This window comes from Eleginops maclovinus, chromosome 13 (genome assembly GCF_036324505.1).
Source record: "Eleginops maclovinus isolate JMC-PN-2008 ecotype Puerto Natales chromosome 13, JC_Emac_rtc_rv5, whole genome shotgun sequence".
Classification (NCBI taxonomy): Eukaryota; Metazoa; Chordata; class Actinopteri; order Perciformes; family Eleginopidae; genus Eleginops; species Eleginops maclovinus.
This window is the reverse complement of record NC_086361.1, coordinates 14,375,035-14,395,177: the sequence shown is the minus strand read 5'-3', so window position 1 is coordinate 14,395,177 and position 20,143 is coordinate 14,375,035. Positions and strand designations below refer to the sequence as shown.

The window sequence follows — 20,143 nt, the reverse complement described above, 5'->3', positions numbered from 1 at the left end:
TTGTCGATTATTGGTTCAAAGGCAACATTGGGCGAAAAATGGCTGTTGAAATGAAAAATGTCTTGAATAAGTGAAATGATATCCAGTGGAATCTGTAATGAAAAGGAAAATGATAAACTAACATTTGATAACGTGGAGTTGAGTCTTATGATTTTCCATTTTTTGGTGCATATTATTGGTCATGATTATATGCCACACAAATTACTTATAAAGTAGTTCAATTCACATTATTTGATATTGAACGCATCCACACACAGAAGGCACAAAGGCATTATATCCATGAGGGTGTGTAAGGAAGACTGAGAAGGGATATCACAGAAATGGTAAAGATCAAACTCTTCCTGTACAATTCACATTGGAATAACTAGATTAAATGCAGTCTTAATGAAAAGAAATGTCACCAAGCTTTTTAAATATAGAACTTTTTATTCCAATTTTAAGTAAATGGTGTTGAAATTCTGCAGTAAAGGTTTTAATATCAACATGACCTTTGCATTTAAATACACTTGACATGCCTTCATCCAGTGACAATGAGAAGCATCCTTAAAACGTTTTTTTGTCATTTATTTTTCATATTTCCCTTGTAAGAAATAGTTCAAGTATAAAAATTCCCAACAGTGTAAAATAGCCCATCTGATGAATATTAGGCAAAAGAAGCACAGCTACTGAACCCTTGACAACGACTATACATTCTAGTGGAGAAAGCAGCATTTTCGCTTGTCTTTTGTGAAAATTATTATTATTTATTCCTCTCATCTAAACACAGAAGAGTACAATCTGCATGCGAACAGGCCTGCATTTAAATAAAGTTCCTTCCCTACAAAAGGCATTAAGCTAATGTCATGTTCTAAAGAATCAAAAAGATAAAAAAAATAAAAGTACAGTGCACATAACAGTATCTTAAATAACTCCTACATTTACATTTTTGGTTGAGTATGTTAATAATAATTATAATAATATTACTAAAACTAATCAATAACTTATATATGCCTTGAGATGAGTACATCATATTATTAATACAGTACCGCCACTAAGTCTCTACTCTCAGAGCGTCAACATCGTCAACCCTCAAAAATAAATATCTTAAATAGTAGATTTCTCTTTTTTTTGTGTGTTTTTTCCTCTTAAATAGCAGTAAAAATGTAAGGCACACAGACCGATATAACGTCAAAGAGTCCCCGTCCTCTTCACCGCACCTGCTGATCTTGACAGACGCTAGGCAGGCCAGTTGTCGGGTAGCTTTGGTGAAAGTGTGTGTGTGAGTGTGTACCTGACACCAGACTACAGCAGCACAGAGGTGGAAGTGCTGACAGCTGCATGACTGTGTGGGGAGGGGGGGGACTCTGCTGTGGGGCTCTGTGTTAGGTGGAGGTTTGTGAAGTTGGTTCCCAAATGGGCTCGGTCGGGGATTAAAATGTGACAGCTCAACAAACGAGCACAAGTGATGCGTTCTTTCCAGAGTGATCCGTCTGTGTGGCGCTGGAGCGACGCTGTCCTCCCCCACCAGCAGCTGCTATCTCTCTCCCTCTCTCTTTCTCTCTCTCTCTCTCTCTCCATCCCAGAGCCCGAGAGGACCACAACTGTACTGCCTTTGTCTTTGACTGCTATGTGTGCAACTCTGGATGCATGTGTCTGTGTACGTGTGAGTGAAACATGTGGAAAAGCGATTGGTTTAGTGTTTCTCATTGTCTGAAGCCGTTTTCAACCTCCCTCCTTTTGTCAGTGCGTTTGTTTTGTTTGCCAAGTCCCCCTTTAGTCCAAGAATCAAGTCAGAGTTGATGACATTTTCATTTTTTTTGTTGCTTTTCTTTGTTTTTTTGTCTCCTGGTGATTTGTTTGCTTTGCATAGGTCAAGAGGTCGAGACACATAGTAAAAAAAAGGGACATTCAGCATCAGGAAGATAAAAAGGTAGTTCATCAAATAAGTGTGACACGATGAGTAAGGACTCCTCGACTTCCTGACAGAGGTCACATTATAAAAGCTAACACATTGGAAACGGTTCCATTTCCCTGATTATCAGAAAATATTAACTGCTAATGCACTTGATATGACAAAAAGAACAAGAAAAGCCCCCAATGTGTAATAATAACAATAATAAATATAAATGTTATGAGGGCATCAAATAACCGTGGTAAATCCACAAATGAAAAATAATAGAACAGATTCCTAAGCTAACATTAAAGACAGCAATAGGACTTAAAGGCTTAGTTTAACACCTATACCAACCACAGGGATTAGTTCCTGCTTTTTCTTCTAGAAATAAGTACTCTACTACAATGATAATAGTAATGATAATAATAATAGTAATAACAACAACAATAATAGTAAATCACTTTCCATTATGTGTTCTGCAACTTTTTTTCATTTTCAAATTTTTTGGTTGAAGCACAGCAAGTTGGAAAGTTACTGTAAAAGTTCCCATCTCACCATCATCATCACTACCACCACCACCATCATCATCATCACCATCATCATCACCACCATCATCATCACCATCACCATCATCACCTTTTTAAAGCAACTCTGCCTACGAGTCGCTGACACGCCCAACCTTAAGGCCATTCCCTCTTCCTTTTCCTTCGCCGCCCCTCCTGACCAATCAGCTGTGGCCGGGGGCGGGAATCCTCGCTCTGCATGTCCAGTGGTTGCAGTGGCTGCTATTGCATGCGGTCGGCTTGCAGCTGCTGAGGCTGGTACTGACCGAAGGCAGCGGCTGCAGCGGCGGCTGAGCCTGGGGCAGCTGTGGCCAAAGGCTGCTGGACTGCGTAGCCGTATCCCGCAGTAGCCATGTAGCCTGCGGCGGCGGGGGATGCGGCGTAGGGATACTGCTCATATGCAGCTGCTGCAGCAGCACTGGCTGCAGCTGCAGAATACTGTGCGTAGGCCGCTCCAGTGTAGTCGATGTAGGGAGAGGAAGCGGTGGCGGGCGCACTGGCTGTAGGTTGCACATGAGGGATGACCACACTAGGCTGTACGAAGGCCTGAGGATACACATAGTGAGCCGGGATGCTGTGAAACAAACACACATATGAAAGGTTAGATTGATTCACACAGAGTTGAAAGCACCTACACTAAAACCCAAACCCAACTCCATCACACTGCGCCCAAGCACCCACCCACCACCCAGCCCCAGTCCATCCACCAGTCAAGAACACCAAGGAAATGCCTGCTAGTAGGGATTAGAACAATATAGGGTTGCCAAAATAGAAATCTCTCTGTGAAAAGAAAACTGCAAGGTGAGGGAAACTGGATAAGTGGCTCACTCAAACACTCCAAGAGTGGTATGATTACATTTGGACGACATGAGGAAGTCATGGTCTTTAGAACATGGGAAAATGTTTTTTAATTTCCTGCTTGGTCAGTGTTTAGTTTGTGGAGCTACAGAGAGGCAGAGGGAGGTGAGATGAGAAGCAGAAGAAAGCAAAAAGTTTGGGGTCTGTAAACTGCAGCTCATTTGTCTGTCACACGTGGATTTGGCTCTGGGGCCGTCCGACTGCCCGCTGGATGGGGGGATGGAGAGGGGAGGCTTACAGTGCCGGGGGCAGGGGTGCGGACAGAGGAGATGAGCCCAGGGAAGCATTGTGAAAATGTCACTGCCACTTTGACAGCTGGACAGTTTTCAAAAAGGGAGGCTGCTGGCCATTTCCCCCTCTGTGTCGGGACAAAGAGCCGGGGAGGCAGCAGGGGGAGCCGGGACTAGGCTCCGCACCCAGAGGGATGTTTCGATTAAATAAACAATTATGAACAATGAGCACATTCTGTCCTCCATGACATAGCCTTATCCAACCCCCCATACTCTATAAGGTCTGGAAACTCAGTTGGACAGTGAGCATGAGGGGAGCTTTGGAAATGTACACTAATGGATCAAAGAAGTCTCGACTTTCGACTGTAGGTGGAGTAATGTGAATTTCAGTTTGTTGTGGCCTGGAAAAACAGCCCTCCCCCTCCACTTTAGAGAAAGTGGAGTCAAATTCAATCTTCCCTTAATTCAAATGTAATGAGAAGCATCAGGTTTGACAGAAACAAATTTGAGATGTATTGCTCAATATGTGAGTTTAAAAGAAGCTGGATCTTCAAAAATCTGTTAAAAGAAAGTCCAAGATAACCTAATATAATCAGTCGAGTCTGCATAAATGAACATCAGGTAGAAAGAAAGCAAGGAAGTGCAGAAAATGTTCAAGGTTGAAAGGCAGGATCTATCGTGGCAACCCTATTGTGAGCACTCCATTATCCAATCCAACCCACATCTCACCCAAAAACAGTGCACCAGGAGAAAAACAGGAAAAACAAAACAACAGCAAGGCGTCAGAGAGGAAGAAATATTTAAAAATAGTCCACCTCCACTAGACCGATTACAGACAAAACAACAAGGGCACTGCACAATCACTCGACTGAAAAGACACAGAAAGAAAAGGGAGGAATAAACTGAGAAAATGGGCATATAGTGGTTTGGTGTGGCTGTCACTGAAGGTCAAAGATCAACTTAAGCACATACACAGGTTAGACCCATTATTTTTAGACCACGTACAAAGTAACTGCATTGAAAGGTTTAGTGTTTTGTGACTCACTCCAATTGGAAGAGCCAGGTTACCAGGAGGATTTTTTAGACTAGGGACGCCATCGAACCCCTAATCCTCACACACAGAGGGACATTTCCTGTCTATTATCTGAAGTCAAATGTGAAATCAGTATTTCACCCCCAGCAGACAGGGAGAAAACTCTTAATACTGGAGGTAGATGACACACTGTCTGAAGGGCCATTAACCAATATGCAATAAAAAGCTAACATTAGCCTGATTGGAGAAACACCAATACACATTGTAACAGCAACTCTCATGATTACACAAACACTGTCACATGACTTTGTATTGATTTTCTCACAAATTCTATGTGCAGGTTTAACACAACTACTAACAATATGAGAACTCTTAAACTTTATTTACAAATCAGATTTAATGTTGTTAACTGATGATGGACTTTAATTAGGATAAATCTGGTATTTATTTTATGCTGTGCTTGCAGACCTGTTACTTTTGTTTAAACATCTATTGTATTACCTTAATTAGTAGGTAGCTAATTAATTGATTCAATGCACAGGTCTGTAAAGCTGAGTTTCTCTACAAAAAATACTGCAATAACACCACTTTGGATCTTTACCAGTGATGTGAAATCTCATTCAGCTTAGAAAAGACTACTTGATGAAGAAATATTGGTAAACTTAGACCAAAACCAACATTTTATCAACTTATCAACTAATAGGGGCAATCATAGGAGAGCCTGTAGAACGCTGCTCATTTCTTCTAGAGGCCAGAGATAACATTAGCCTTTACTAAGAGTTGCATTGTGGATAATATAGGCACCAGGTTTACTGTCTGCTGTTCTACTGCACTAATTATTATACTGTTGATTAAACTGTGTTTAACTTTAAACACCAGTTTCTGTATTTGATTGACTGTAGAGGCTGCAGCTTACAGAGATTTTTCACTATTTTAAAACTTTTTAAAAACTCCAAGGTCAGCACATTTTTGGATTGTATCTCTGCTGTCTCTCATTCCACACTACCGCTGTTTCTATATTCTGGTAACCTAACAGACATAAACAAGTACACATATTACGATAAGCAGGCTCATGGGAAGCAAAGCTCTGGCTGACCCATCTAATGGGCCCAACTCATAAAAAATATCCACTTTTCCCAGGCGGTAGTCTGTATCGAAAATACAGTAAGTATATGGCTGCTTTGTGAAGTCATGCTGGTGGATATGGTGTAAGTATGTTGTTATATGTTCTGTGTGTGTGTGTGTGTGTGTGTGTGTGTGTGTGTGTGTGTGTGTGTGTGTGTGTGTGTGTGTGTGTGTGTGTGTGTGTGTGTGTGTGTGTGTGTGTGTGTGTGTGTGTGTGTGTGTCTTTGCTGGAATGTCGTGTTCACACAACCCAGCTGTCATTAAAGATCAAGGCTAAATAAAGGATCATGCCATCGTGCATGGTGTCTGCACAGGGAGGGAAAAGCATACACTGAGGTGAGAGGATCTAATGTGTGTGATTTTGCAATATGGAAGTGTTAAAGGTTGGCACCATACACACACACCTGTCTCGCTTCGACAGAGTTGCTCATTAGACTTTTGATATTATGATGAGTCACAGATGGACCTGGTGTCTAGTTTCTCTTAAAGTGCAGCCAGACTTGAGTCATAATCCACACTTAGAAAGCTACTTGGATCATACTTAAATACGCCGAGAGAGTTTTGTAAGGGCAGAAATGCACTTTTGGTTGTTTTAGTTTCTTAGCGGTTTGAGGATGTGAGAGGCCGATTAGCTGCTTGTGTAATATTTTCTTAGAGTTAGTCTTTTAGACGCATTATTTACCTTCACATTGGGCTAATTTTTATACAAAGTCATGTGTTTTAAAAATGGTGACCAAATCCGATGATAACATTTTGAGAATGCAGTTGTTTGTATGGGAACTTTGTGGCCGACTGAGTTTCCTCCACTTCAATCGATCCGTCTCTATATGGTCTAAAAATATGACCTTACATATTGATTAGCATTCTTATTTTGTACTAGGTCAAAACCTTTTTCAGGAATTAACTTCTATGTATTTGTTTATAGTGTTGTGCCTATTCTGACAGACAGACAGAGGCTTCTGGTTCAATCTGATCGTATGTGCATATGGAAAATTAAGCACATTAATGTTACCCCTAAAATACCCACCCTGTTCCTATTTAAGTGGCCCCTGCATTGCTCTTAAATGACAGAGAGAGATGGTCCCAAACCCTAACCAGACCCCCCCAACACACACACACAGAGCTTCATGCGACTGCAGCGTCAGCATTCAGGGCTTTGTGTGGCACAATGGGTGCGTTTGTTTTCCTTAACACCACAAGCCCATGTGACGAAAGCTCGCTCCGATAGAATGAGGGAGCGAGAGAGATTTGTTTGTGTCACATTGGAGACTTTGGGACTATGTGGACGGACAAAGACACACACTCCTACAAACACAATAAGAGCACATACTCCAATGCAACCACACATGTACACACATAAATACTCATATTGCGATGACAAGAGCTCACATAATAACTGTTTTCATTCACAAGACATCCACACTTCTGATGGTAAATGGTGGTACGTTACCACAAGTCTTGCATGTGCAGTGTAGAGAATAGAAAAGACAAAGAGATACAGAGACAGGAAGGAAAACAAAAGAGTTGTAATGAGTTGACCAGCAGTAATAAAAAGTGACAGTTTCATAGGGGACTTGTTGCTGCTGCTACGTTGTGTTAATGTGAGAAACTGCTAGTAACACCAGGAAGATGCTAAAGTCACACACAAGCAGTGATGGGTTTTGTTATTTTGGAGAAATGATGTGAGGTGACTCAGGAAAGAAAAAAACACACACAGAAAATTCACCACTCACTCCAACAAGACAGCCAGAAAAACACATTAAACATCCTGTTAAACAAATAGGTCACAAGCTAAAAGCAAAAAAAAAAACAACAATGTTGCTCATCCTTGGCAAAGATAACACGCTTCCACAAAAAAAAGAACACCCCAAAATCAATCAATCCAGCTCCTTTTTTTTTCATTAAAGTGAGAAAGCACACGGTTTAGCTAACAACACCACTTCATAACCGCACACAAAGCTCTAAGTTCTATTCAAATAAAATAAAAAATCAGGTCAAAACCCACAGACATGCATCTATAATCACCATTTTGAGAGCTTTTTTGTGTGTTTGAGTTTAGAGGTAATTCCTTTCTCTGATCTGTGATTATTGCAGAACTATTCCACAAACCAGCACAGTTAGCTTAACCGAGAGCGAGCCTGTCGGACCAGAGAAAGATAGATAACAGTCAGGCTGGAAGATTCCATCATTGTCCACTCAGCAAACACACACACACACACACACACACACACACACACACACACACACACACACACACACACACACACACACACACACACACACACACACACACACACACACACACACACACACACACACACACACACACACACACACACACACACACACACACATACAACAGGCTAACCTAGAAAAGGCAGTTTGACTTGCTGTTAAGTGGACAGTGACAAAGGTTCAACTTATTGTCCATCTAAAATGATCAGCCATTAATTATATTTTGGGAAAAACAGATACAATTTAAAAGAACATAATAGTAGTAACAATCATTACACATTAAACTGAGAAAATATGCAATGAAAACTTGTTTGAATAATTAAGTACCTAAATATTCAATGTGTAAAACCCTCTTGAGTAAATGTAGACTGAGTACTTACCCATAAGGCCTTTGGATGAACGCAGGGTGAATTTGGGGAACACCAAAGGTAAAACCTGCAAAACAGAGGAAATACACTTAAAAAAGTAAAGACGACAGCATTAATCTCTTTACTAATAGGCTACAAAACATAATAATAACATGTTCTAACATTGACTGGATATACCTAAAAAACAATCAAACCCTGAGGAGGAACTCTAGAAGGACTGACTTGATTTTTCTAGTTGGCTGGTTTGCCAATAAAACCAACGTCTGATCCCTATATGATATATGATTAACAAAGACATGCTGATTAAATATGCTGTCTGATTTACTATTCATGAAAATATATTTAGAGACTACATCTGCACGCCTGAGGGCCAATTCTTAAAGAAAGACACCCCATTTCTTCGGCTTTTGAGGATGTTCCTTTTCTACTTTATTGCTCCTCGTTTGGCTGTCCTTACCTTGCTGCATCACCCGAGGCTTAGCCCCCAGGTAGGCCAGGTTGACGTTGGCCTTCCTGCCGTCAATGATGGGGTTGGGGTCCTTACAGGCCCGGTCTGCAGCCGAGCGGTCCCCCATCGTCACCTGATGGAGCAGTCAAAAACACAGAGCATGAAAAAGAGGAGGATAATTAAAAATAATTGGTTTCATTTCTCTGCATGTTGCACATAGGAAGACTAAACATTTGGAAATGTCTAAGAAAGGGGTCAACATAACTGTGTATACGAGTGTATGTGCATGCCTTTCTGTGTATTTCTCTGGTCATTATTAACAGTAGCAAGTATTTGGCAGCACACACTTCCCTGTACTTCATATGTATGTGTTAAAACTATCAACAGTGTAAAGGAGCCAGGCTGAGAGGACTGACTGAACATGGCTCCCTTATTGCTCGCATTACAGACTTTCATTGTTTTTGAAAGCCGCTTTGCTAATACTGTATAATAGTAATGGTAATGCTACAACAGTTAAGACGAAATTGAGGGAAAGTTGGAGTTTATACATATCAGTTGAAGATAGAAAGGTTAGCTTCTTCATACAAATACAGATCTGTGTGCATATCAAGGGTGACTGTGCAACTTGTTACATCCTATACTGAGAACATGAGTCAAACTTCCATTAGATTATTTTATATAGTCTTTAAAGAGGCCAAATACGTTTAAGGGTAGATACCTCATGGCAGTCCTGTAATATATATGTTTTAGCATCTGTTAAATATAAATGTATACATGAATTAACAAAAAATAGATATTTTGAAACACTGCCTGAGTGAGCCGACAGTAGCTTAATATACTCCGTCTGAATTTGTTTTGTCTATCAGTTTTTATTACAAGGGGGAGTCAAACATTTTTGTTATTTGAAACAGACTGGAAATGATGAAACAGTGTCACGGTGTCAGAAAGCTTGAAAACATCGTTGTGAGGTTTTTCCTCAGCCCACCAGAACTGTCAGTGTGGGAGCAGCTCACTTTAAAAACGCGCCAGGGCGCATACCAACGCGCAACAAGTCGGTGGTGCAAGATTGCAACAGAAGCCACTGACAACGTTAGGCAGTCTTATCACAACATAAACACCCCATGACTGCAGATAAGATATTGTTGGTCATGGTGTTGTGACAGAGAAAGACAGCCGCGCACTTAAGACGAGTCAATTCAGGACTTTTCCCACATGCGTAAACGTTTTTGACTTCAATTCAGTTTAAAAGTTATAGACTTATTATTAGTTTTTTAAGTGATACTTACGAATCCATATCCCCTGGACTTGCCGGTCTGCCGGTCGGTAATTACCACCGCTTCTTCAATCTCACCAAACACCTCGAAATATTTCCTGAGACTTGAATCCGTGGTGTGGTAGGGTAGACCACCGACAAAAATCTTTGTGTAGGTCGTGTCCTTTTGCGTGGTGTGCATCGTTAGTGCAAAATACAATAAATATCAGCAATAAAAAAAGAAAAGTGCAATGTCTCCTTATCAGTTTGGATGAAGAGAGAAAAGAGAGAACAGCTGGCTCTGTTACTTTTTTTAAGAAGAGAAAACACAACAAAAATTCGACAAAAATGAAGCCTGGAGGTAGATGTATCTTCCGACAGTTAAGAGGAGAGTTGTATGGAGCGGATTGTCCCACAGAGACCATCAGGTGTTTCCAGCTCTTCTTGGTAACTCTGCTGTCTAACTAAATAGGTTTGGGACCCATTCCTAAAAGCGTTGCTGCTAACTCCACCCAGCTCTCTGTCCATCTCTGCCCGCCCACAAGCGCGCAAACAGCTGGGAAACCTGCACAGCGTGAAACACTGGAGCTCCTTCACAAAAAAGAGATCCTCTACTAGAATCACGTTTAATTAAACATCAGGAGCAAACAAAACCTGATTCCACTGACAATATGTTGGGGACAAAGAACAGCAGGGGCTTTATAAAACGCAGTGTTTGAAAAAGGGATTATTTGTGTGATTTGCACTTGCTTATACTGTAAATACATAGTTGTTTATTGGGATTTCTCTCTCTGACGTTAAAACGTAAAACCAGACTTTGTAGTTCTTAAAAGAAAGGTCAGTCTTGAATTTCTATAGACTTGCACGGGTTAAGCCTCCTTAAAAACAGCTGGTTAGTGTCTGGACATGGCTCAGGGACAGACATATCACAGCAGCAAAAGCAGACAGGTGCAGTTTAAGCACATGTGGGGGGTGGACACAGTTTTGCCAAGTTTCTTTGCCAATGCAGACAGACATAGGGCATTGTGACCTGACTTTGCTAAGTGTGATCAAAGTTATTGATATTCTTATAAATGTTTTGTTTTTAATGGTTCATTCAAGATAAGGTCATAAATGAATGGGCCTCATAAGCCTTTGACAGGTTAGAAAGTGCATATCATCTAACACACTTTCCTATTCAAATCTTTTTCTCTTTACAGTGATGACAATGTTTTGCTTTATTAAGCCTTATACCATCTAAAAAAACAAGGTGATCCCAATTTAATAGTTTTATCAAGTAAGACCGGTCTTCAAAACTGACGGATGCGTTGTGCGTCATAAAGGCTAATTACGCACAACTGTATCACAATGGTAAAGGATCAAGTCAGAGATCAATTCAAAAGTCTCTGAACATCAATAATTAACATAACTTGTGAAGCATGGCCTCGGCTGGCTGCTGGATGGATCTTTGGTTAATTCAGCCCCAGTAATGTGAGAGGGAAGCCTGCTGTCTGTAAATCATGCATGGCGGCTCCGTTTCTGTGAGCATATATCCTGTCTACGTGTAACACTGTGAGTTGACACATTTGGGAACATTGTTGAGTGTCATAGAATTTGGTGTTAAAAAATAAGTTGTTAGGGGTCAGTCCTGTACTGTCATTTAAAAAAAAAGTCACATGACTCAAGTCAATTAAAAAGTTCTGGTAGACACTGATGGGTAACTGGTATTTGTTTTTAAGTAGTTGTGTGTGATTAACAATAAACACTTTGATTATAAATATATTCTTTGACTGTCACAACTTTCTGAGTGGACCTCACAGGACAGGATGTCAACTTCAAACAGAAACCTGATAGATCTTCTTTCTGCAGTGTCTCTGTCCATCCACTATTTTATTCATGCAGCCACATGCGGAGTCGTGAAAAAAAGGGGACCAGTGTCGAGTTTCCCAGGTTTAACAATGGGGATCCGGTCAGGTTGCGTCCAATTGTTGTTTTCTGTTCATGTGCAGCATGCTGACGAGTCGGAATCCTCCTATACCTTCACAACAACAGGCTGTGGGCCCAATGGATCTGATTGAAGGGCCCTATTGAAATTGCAGGAATTGGTTTTCTCAATGATAATAAGAATTCAGAAAACGAATTGCAGTTTCAAGTGCCTAAATATATTCACAAACGCATACTTTTTTGGCTCAGAATTTAAACCTGTTGAAAATGTATGTGAACTATAGGTCTTGCGCATGGGCGTGTCAACATGGCCCAAGAGCGCCACCTACATTACAGCCCCTATATATACACGATTGTTCTACATGCATGACGCTTAGTGGGTATGTAACATGTGGAGATGACAAAAAAGTTGGAGCGACCATAAACTCATCAGGAAGGCAGCTGATTTAGAAATTTCCCCTTAACCCAAATACTTTAAAACTCTACATCACAGATTACCATTTATTTATTTACCAGGACAAAGGCTGGAGTGCTGGAGGGCTGAAATTGTAACTTAGTGCTTGTTATCGGTTTGACTGCAGCTCACAGGTGTGAGGCAGAGAAAATCATAAGGTCAAAGGTCACTGGAATGGCTGAATAGGCCTTCCTACAGCTCGGACACCCTAAGGTCGTACTTAACTATACCTATAGACTTGTAATGTGTATACCACATTTTACTAAATGAGCTGTATTCTTAAATATGAACTTAATAAATATGTATTTTAATGTTTTTCTCCTATATTGTGTTGGTCCAGCCTCTGCAAATAAAAATAAAGTGTTTTAAATCAAACTGTAGGCCTATTCAACGCGCAACCGCTCAGAAAACAATAACCCTAAAGTAAAAAATTATTGTAAATGAGTGTCAACATTTTTGGGATTTACATTTATAAATAACACATAGGAGGACTATTTATATTATATATACATATTTATTAATCAATACAAATTTTACATTACCCATCTTTACTTCACATGTTGTTACTGATGAGCTGCAACCATAGGCTGCAACTGACTCCAGGCAGCTGAGACAATCTAAACTGAAACAGCGCCATCCTATGTCCAACAGAACAAGTACACCCGTCACATGGAAAAAGGGACTCAACGATATGATACTTTACAATGAAATGTAAAACTAAAATCTTCATTTGAATAAATGCTGTGTGTTGGCAAGACGTTTTGGTCATATTTACTAAAGCCTTCACTGAGGTAAATTACAAATCCTTAGAAAGAAAACTAATTCTTTGCTGAGCTACACTATTATAAGGAATGATTTTGGGACAAGGCACATTCTGCAGTGTGGTGCTTTTACATTCACATTAGCCCATCTATAGACTGATATCACAGCTTAATCACACATGAATTTCTTCTAATACAATATAAAAACGATATATTTTTTTCAGTACATCTCTCATCTATGCAAAAGGAATTATTTTGGCTTCCTCTCCTCTCCTTTATCTCACTTAGTGCTGATACTTGGCTCATTTTTTGTGATTAAAATATAAATTAAAATATCTCCTCTTTGTCATCTACATTTTGAAAGCTAGAATCGCTCTCCAGCTCCCCTGAGGCTGTGAGGAGGAGCTGACCCTTCTTCAGTTCCTCCACCTGGGTAAACTCTTCCTCCTCCTCCTCCTCCTCCTCCTCCTCCTCCTCCTCCTCCTCCTCCTCCTCCTCCTCCCCATCACCACTGACCCCTCTGTTATTTCCCCTCTCTCCCCCCTTCTCTCTCCTCTCTTCTCTCTTGTCTGCTGTACTTATTTCTTCTCTGCCGTCACCTGCAGCCTCTCTCGACCACTCTCCGCCCTCTGCCGCCTCCCGTGTGATCTGGCTGTGAGGCTGTGGACAGAGAGGTTCAGGGGTGAGGGATGGGTTTAGCTGCACCACAGGGGTGACTGCTGCATCCTCGTTCTCCTCTGTGCTGAAGGTGGGAACAGGACTCCGGACATGAGCCGACTTGGTTCTCAAACGAGTCTTGAGCTCGTTTTCTCTTAACTGAGTGAGAGAGAGACAAAAACAATAAGATAAACTCTCCGTTTATCAGTGAGAGATAAAGCTGGGGTGGTCAGTTGCAGGATGACACACACACACACACACACACACACACACACACACACACACACACACACACACACACACACACACACACACACACACACACACACACACACACACACACACACACACACACACACACACACACACACACACACACACACACACACACACACAGTACCTTGCGTCTTTCCTCAGCAAGTCTTATTTTCTCCTCAATCTCTTCTTTGCTGGGGAGATTTTGCACCTTCTTGGCCTTCAGAGACTCCAGTCTGGCAGGTGGCCTACGCCTAATCCCTTCCCTGTCATCAAGCTGGTATACACACACAAACGTACACACACACCACACACAGCATGTACAGACACAGCAGGGGGGCGCAGAGAGCAGACAATCACAATAAAAGAAGGCAAATATAATTCCACGAAAACTGACTCACCTTACCTAGGTAATATTATTATTTTTAGTAACACCGAGGCGTTTGTTGCTTTGACAAGTCAAAATGCTTCAAATCAAACTACCCGATTTAAAATTAGGAGGATTACGTGTACATTAAACATCAAATGCAACATACACAATTTAGCAGTAGAATGAATTAAAAAACATTATAATAAACATTGACAGGGAACATATAACTGCTAAATAAATATTTGAAGTACATTTTGCTAATATTATGAATAGCAGGACAGGAACATTTTCACAGCGTGGTTTTAGTACCCATGCCACTGCAGTGTTAGGTACCCACCATAATGCTATATGCCTCCCCAGACCCGCTGCCCCTCTCTCTGCTTTGGCCTCCCTCCGGTATGATTCCTTGGTGCAGCAGCTCCTTCAGGATCTCGCTGGACTTTGCGCGCTGATGCTGCAGAAAGACTGGGACACAGGAGAAACACAAAACATTTAAACTGAATTTTCTCTCTGTGTGTTTTTATTCAGCTCACTCACCATCTTGTGTCATTCTGTCTGCATCGCTTTCTCTGACACACTGAGATGTTAGAGGAGGGAGTTTTCTGGGCACGGCTCCAGGTAACACAGGGATGTCTCTGTTCTCCATCACCACCCCGCTGTCCGTCGTGCCCTTTGACACGGCCGAGTCCCCACGAGCATCCACTTTACCTCCTGTCTCATCCTGACAGCACAGACACGCAGCATGAATCCATGAATACATTTTTTATACCCTGACCCCCCTCTGTGTGGTATCACAGACATGATGTTGTCATGGTGGCGTCTGTGTGTGTGTTGACACATTGTCATGAACACAGTAGCTCAGGAGCATCAGAGTTTAAAATCTAATGAGTTCACAGTTTAACAGTGTCTTCTGTAACTTTAACAACTGTATATGAAGTTAATAAAGCTATATATACAACACAATAATAATTATGACATAATATGAAAATTGAAATTGGCTGAATAACAGGCTACTTTTGAAACTTTAAGTATGTTTTGCTTGGTATATTTCTGTGATCTTAAGTAGCTTTTTAAGGGAAAATGATTGTTAAAATGTTACCATCAACCATTTTTAGGCTGGCGAGTGAGTCGAATTGAGCAGACACTTTCATACTTCACAAGCCAAAACATTAACATTTTAAATAGAGGATTATTTAAGTTGTAACGCAGTATTTTTACACTGTGTTATTGCTAGTTTAAGTAAAAGATCTGTGTATTCTTTCCACCACTACATTAGTAAGCCGTGTTAGAAAAAGTATTCAGATGTTGTACTTTAGTAAAAGTAGACGTACCAGAGGGAAAAATACTCTGTTACAAGTTGAAGTCCTGCAATCCAAATCTTACTCAAGTAAAAGTAGTAGAGTTTTGGCATCTAAATATACTTGAATGCCCAAAGTAGCCTACTCATTATGCAGATAAGCCCATTTCAGAAAAATATATATTATATGTTATTATTATAATTATTTATGCATTAAAGTGTTATCAAAGCTGGTAAAGGTGCAGCTAGTAAATTGCAGGGTAGCTTGTGAATGTATACTCATTAATTCAGATAAACTAAAGGTATTAAGTGAATGAAGGAGTAAAAGTACACTATCTACCTCTGAAGTAGTGGGGTAGAAGTACAAAGAGGCAAAACATTGAAATATTCAAGTAAAGTTTAGGTAAATGTACTATGTTAATTCACATCACTGATAGTAAGAGATTAACCAGTCAGGTCAGTACCATGATTACTAACTGACTATATTTATTCACTATGTTAAACGCCGCAAAGATTTCAGAGATTTACGCTTACGCCTCTTCACTATACATTAATGTCTGACCAAAAATGCGAACTTTAGCTGACTTGAACACCTTTTTCGGACACTGTTGAAAGACTCTACACTTGTTTTAAGCTCCACTCTGCAGTTTTAGCTAACGTTAACCGACTGAAATGAACGGAAAGTGTTGCTGAGCGAGACGAACCCTACCTCGTCTCCCGTCACATCTTCCGGTCTCAACGGTCGGACCACCGTGTTTGTGGAGCTGGCACATCCCATATTCACCTCAAAACAGAGATGTAAAATAAGTCCATAAAAGTAATAAATGTTTTAATGACAGCTCGGTGTGTTTTCTCTCAGTGTATTGACCCGTGTAGCCTCGCATTCCTTCATACACACAATCTCCATGGAAGCCGGTACGTTGCTAAGGCCCGTTGCTACAATAAATCTGACCCGGTTAAAGAGGCGACACCCAGGAGAAACTGTGGGTGTCAGGGTGTCACCACTAAACACCGCCTTCACACATATGATACTGCTGATCACATTTATCACTGACTCCGGAGACTAAAAGACTCCTCAGAAGTCAACCACCAGGGTTTTAGAAGATTACTTTTAATCAAACTGAGCCCTAGACCCACATCTCTCTCTGAAGCAGGTACAAGGAGACAGGTCTTATAATTGAAAATAAAACCATTATATAGAGTAAGTACTTGTCAACAGCAAGATAAGAGAACTAACCACTCAATGTGTCAGGTTTGTGGAGGAGCAATATGATTTGTTTCTATTGTTTGTGATATTTATGTAAATTAAAAGCAAATAAAAACACATTCTGTAAAAACCCTAAACATTTGTATTTGTTTTGGTTATTATTTCAGTTTTTCCTTGTTTTTTATTTTCAAACTTAGGATATAATTTAAAGCACCTGAGGATCAAGGAAGTGGGCTGGTGAGATACTGATTTTTTAGATTTTTATTTGAGCTATTTAATAAAAGTTTTTAAAAATCGTATTACTGGAACTGCCCTGGCCTATTGTGTCAACTGGTTTGCTGTTATTCGATTTAAAAGTCCAACATAAATAACCATCAGGCCAGTTCTTGCGTCCTTCTCCTAAATAAAGCCTTTGTTCTTGCTTTGGAATATGTACGAAAGCACAATATCACCTGAAATCTTTGGGGCCTCAAGGTGATGCTCATATTCATTCTAAACCAGCAAAAGTAATAATGTTTAAGTTTTTATTTCTTTTTGCAACACCACATGGAAAAGACCACATATGTGCACTTCCAGGCTCTACTGTAGGTAGGAGAACGCGCTGGATCGGCCCGTGCTGAACCTGGGCTTGTTGGCCAGGATCACACTGGTGTCGAGCGCAGGAAGGAAACTCTGGTGCAGTTTCTGGCATTTCTGCTCCACCTCAATGATGCGAACATTTTTGGCCAGTTTTTCCTCCAGAATCGTCAGGTGCCTGTGTGCAACCTCCAGCTCCCGCCTAAAAAAAAATAATAAATATTAGTGCATTCAGGATATCATAAAGAGTTATGAATTTGGGTTTCATTAGAGAAGTGAAATTGCGATCTTAGTGAATGGAAAGATTTACTGAGAGCGCTTCAAGATTGGGCAAAGTCCAGCTGCCATTTTTTCCAGGTCATCTTTCTCCAGTGTGAGGCTGAATAGGGGCTGGAGAAAGACGAAAAGAAAGAAAGGGTTAACGCAAAAGTATTTCCAATAACAATAAAAAACCTTTAATTATGTCTTTCTGTGCTTCTGTATGCAGCTGTATCTAATTTGTTACCTGGTCCAGGCAGAGCTCACGTCTGGGTCTCTGGTGAAGGATGTCCAGGCGTTGTGTGGCCCGTTGCAGCTTTGAGTCACAATTCTGGATCTGACAGGCTACTTTATGAACGTCCGTCGTCAGATCAGAAATCTCATCTCTTATCTGGAGACAACAGAAAGCCACATGAGTGTGAGTGAGCATCACAAAAAGCCAATTCTGTGGACAGAACAAAAAGTGAGTAGACTCACCTGCTGCCTCTCCCAGATCAGAGCATCCTGGACCCGGGTCAGATCATTGATCTTCTTTCTCTGAGCATCAACTGTGCTGCGACGCTGGCGCTCTAGGGAATTTTTCAGCTGCAAGATTCAAATATAAACCACGTTTTACAGTCACGCAAGAGTTGATATTAAGCACTAAACTATTGTATTCAGGTCTCTGTATGAAGTGTTGAGGTCAGCATATTCTTACATTGGCCAGTGTGAAGCGCATGTTTCCCCTGAAGGAAGACGAGTTGTTGATCAGGTTATCAGCTGCCCGCCTTAGCTCCCTGCAGTGGGACAGCCAATCGTTATAGCTGACATATTTTGGTCTGTATTGAGTGGCAGGGAGACGGGAGCTCAGGGTGTTGACGTCATGGACGATGCATTTGGTGGTGAGCTTGATAGCTTCACCCTTGTCCCGAAAATCTGCCAGCAGCTGAGCGCGGATCGCCTTCAGAGAGCCTCGCTTTTCCAGCAGGATGCAGATGTTTCTCTGGAGCATTTCTCTGATCTCATTGGTCAGCTGCTCCTCTTTCTTCAGCTCGGTGATGACGCGGTCCTGTCTCTGGCCCACTGAGCCCAGACTGTTGCTGATGGACACACAGTCGCTCATGAGCTGACTGTACACCTGCTTCTCCTGGAGACAGCCCTCAGCAAAGTCTTTCACCTGGACATGAAAGCAATGATATTTTAAATCACAGAGGAAACGGTGGTCAATGATTGAGATAAAGGGATTCATGTTAAACTCACTTTCCTTGTTTTGCAATATATAAAAAAGTCATTAGTGTGTACCTGCTCCACAACAGTGATTTCTCGATCCACTTTCCCGATGCTTTCAGATATCTGGGACTTCCACTGGCTGACCTCGGTGTGACGAGTGCTGAGATGCCTCATTATGCTACGAGTGGCATATGGGATCTACAAAAAAAAAAAAATCTCATTGTAATCTAAAGTGCAGTTCGGGACCAGTTCTAACAAACTCATCCAGGGTTCCTCTGCACACATGTGATACCCGCTCAAATGGTAAAATGGACATCAGCTTTTCAAACCATAACAAAATATCAGCCGGATCTTCATCCAATCATTTGTGGAGTATTGTGAGGCGTGCAGCATACAATGCAATTCCAACTATGTGCCTATGTCTAAGTTCATAATTTGAATCTAATCCCAGAACAAAGTTATATAGATTACACATTTTCATACACTGATACATCACAAACATGCTATATTTTTTATGTTATTCATTGAAATGTATCATACTTCTTACTGTCAAGGATTCAATTACTTCTTCTGGTCATAAACGAGATAATTAACAGTTAAAATATGGCAGGAGGATCAGGAAATGTTCATTACCCGTGAGATATCGTCACCCAGGGAACAGATGGTTTCCTCGCCGAGCTTCAGCAGTCTGTTTCTCTGAAGCTGAGGTCTGTGGCCTACAACATTTCTGTTTGAGGAGAGGACAGGCAGAGACAACCGGACCTCAGAACTCATCAGGTCCTCCTTCAGAGCACCATGTCGCCTAACAGTGTGACAAAAAAAAGCTTAATAAAAGACATCTCGATTTTTTTCTCCTCAATTCTGTCAAATGTTTTCAGGGTTTAACTTAATGCTGACAGACAATACAAACACAGATGTACTTACCACATTGTCTTTTTTTTTTGTTCAAATGTAAACACTGGACTGAACAAGGTCAGCTGCTGCACACGCGCTCTCAGATCAGGATATGGAGCTGAAATGAATTCTGATTCAAAAGTAAGCTAACACTTGGAATGCATCTCTATGGATACAATTTATATTTACAAAATAAATTCAAATATCAGTTTAAGCATTAAACCTAGAAAACATAGTAACATACTCTACCAGCTTACTTTCAAAAAAGACAAACAAATTGCCTTTGATATACATATA

The 20,143-nt window shown here is 40.8% G+C and overlaps 3 protein-coding genes across 3 annotated transcripts; all 3 read right to left on the bottom strand.

Annotated features, from left to right (window-relative positions):
- Positions 1-406: 406 nt before the first annotated feature.
- On the bottom strand, positions 407-10,456 carry rbm24a (RNA binding motif protein 24a). The gene is made up of 4 exons (XM_063899929.1): positions 10,020-10,456; positions 8,743-8,866; positions 8,298-8,352; positions 407-3,010 (listed from the first exon to the last, which is right to left on the bottom strand). Exons 1-4 carry the CDS (start codon positions 10,185-10,187, stop codon positions 2,659-2,661), a joined length of 699 nt encoding a protein of 232 aa, XP_063755999.1. The 5' UTR covers positions 10,188-10,456; the 3' UTR covers positions 407-2,658.
- A 2,994-nt stretch (positions 10,457-13,450) lies between these two features.
- Positions 13,451-16,602, bottom strand: stmnd1 (stathmin domain containing 1). The gene is made up of 5 exons (XM_063898681.1): positions 16,412-16,602; positions 14,943-15,126; positions 14,743-14,870; positions 14,181-14,312; positions 13,451-13,939 (listed from the first exon to the last, which is right to left on the bottom strand). The coding sequence occupies exons 1-5, from the start codon at positions 16,478-16,480 to the stop codon at positions 13,451-13,453; spliced, it is 1,002 nt and encodes a 333-aa protein (XP_063754751.1). The 5' UTR covers positions 16,481-16,602.
- A 776-nt stretch (positions 16,603-17,378) lies between these two features.
- LOC134874609 (tektin-1-like) lies at positions 17,379-19,881 on the bottom strand. Its single transcript, XM_063898680.1, has 8 exons — positions 19,877-19,881; positions 19,586-19,754; positions 19,025-19,150; positions 18,441-18,899; positions 18,221-18,328; positions 17,991-18,134; positions 17,796-17,875; positions 17,379-17,687 (listed from the first exon to the last, which is right to left on the bottom strand). Exons 1-8 carry the CDS (start codon positions 19,879-19,881, stop codon positions 17,489-17,491), a joined length of 1,290 nt encoding a protein of 429 aa, XP_063754750.1. The 3' UTR covers positions 17,379-17,488.
- Positions 19,882-20,143: the final 262 nt, after the last annotated feature.

Coding starts and splice junctions, on each gene's coding strand:
- rbm24a (XM_063899929.1), bottom strand. CDS start 10,187: ATGCACACCACGCAAAAGGACACGACCTACACAAAGATTTTTGTCGGT. Junction 8,867..10,019: donor AGTCCAGGGGATATGGATTC/GTAAGTATCACT, acceptor CTGCTCCATCAG/GTGACGATGGGGGACCGCTC. Junction 3,011..8,297: donor TTCATCCAAAGGCCTTATGG/GTAAGTACTCAG, acceptor TTTGTTTCACAG/CATCCCGGCTCACTATGTGT.
- stmnd1 (XM_063898681.1), bottom strand. CDS start 16,480: ATGGGATGTGCCAGCTCCACAAACACGGTGGTCCGACCGTTGAGACCG. Junction 14,871..14,942: donor AGACAGAATGACACAAGATG/GTGAGTGAGCTG, acceptor CCTGTGTCCCAG/TCTTTCTGCAGCATCAGCGC. Junction 14,313..14,742: donor GGGAGGCATATAGCATTATG/GTGGGTACCTAA, acceptor TGTGTATACCAG/CTTGATGACAGGGAAGGGAT.
- LOC134874609 (XM_063898680.1), bottom strand. Junction 19,151..19,585: donor TGGGTGACGATATCTCACGG/GTAATGAACATT, acceptor TTTTTTTTGTAG/ATCCCATATGCCACTCGTAG. Junction 17,876..17,990: donor GTGAGCTCTGCCTGGACCAG/GTAACAAATTAG, acceptor GTCTTTCTCCAG/CCCCTATTCAGCCTCACACT.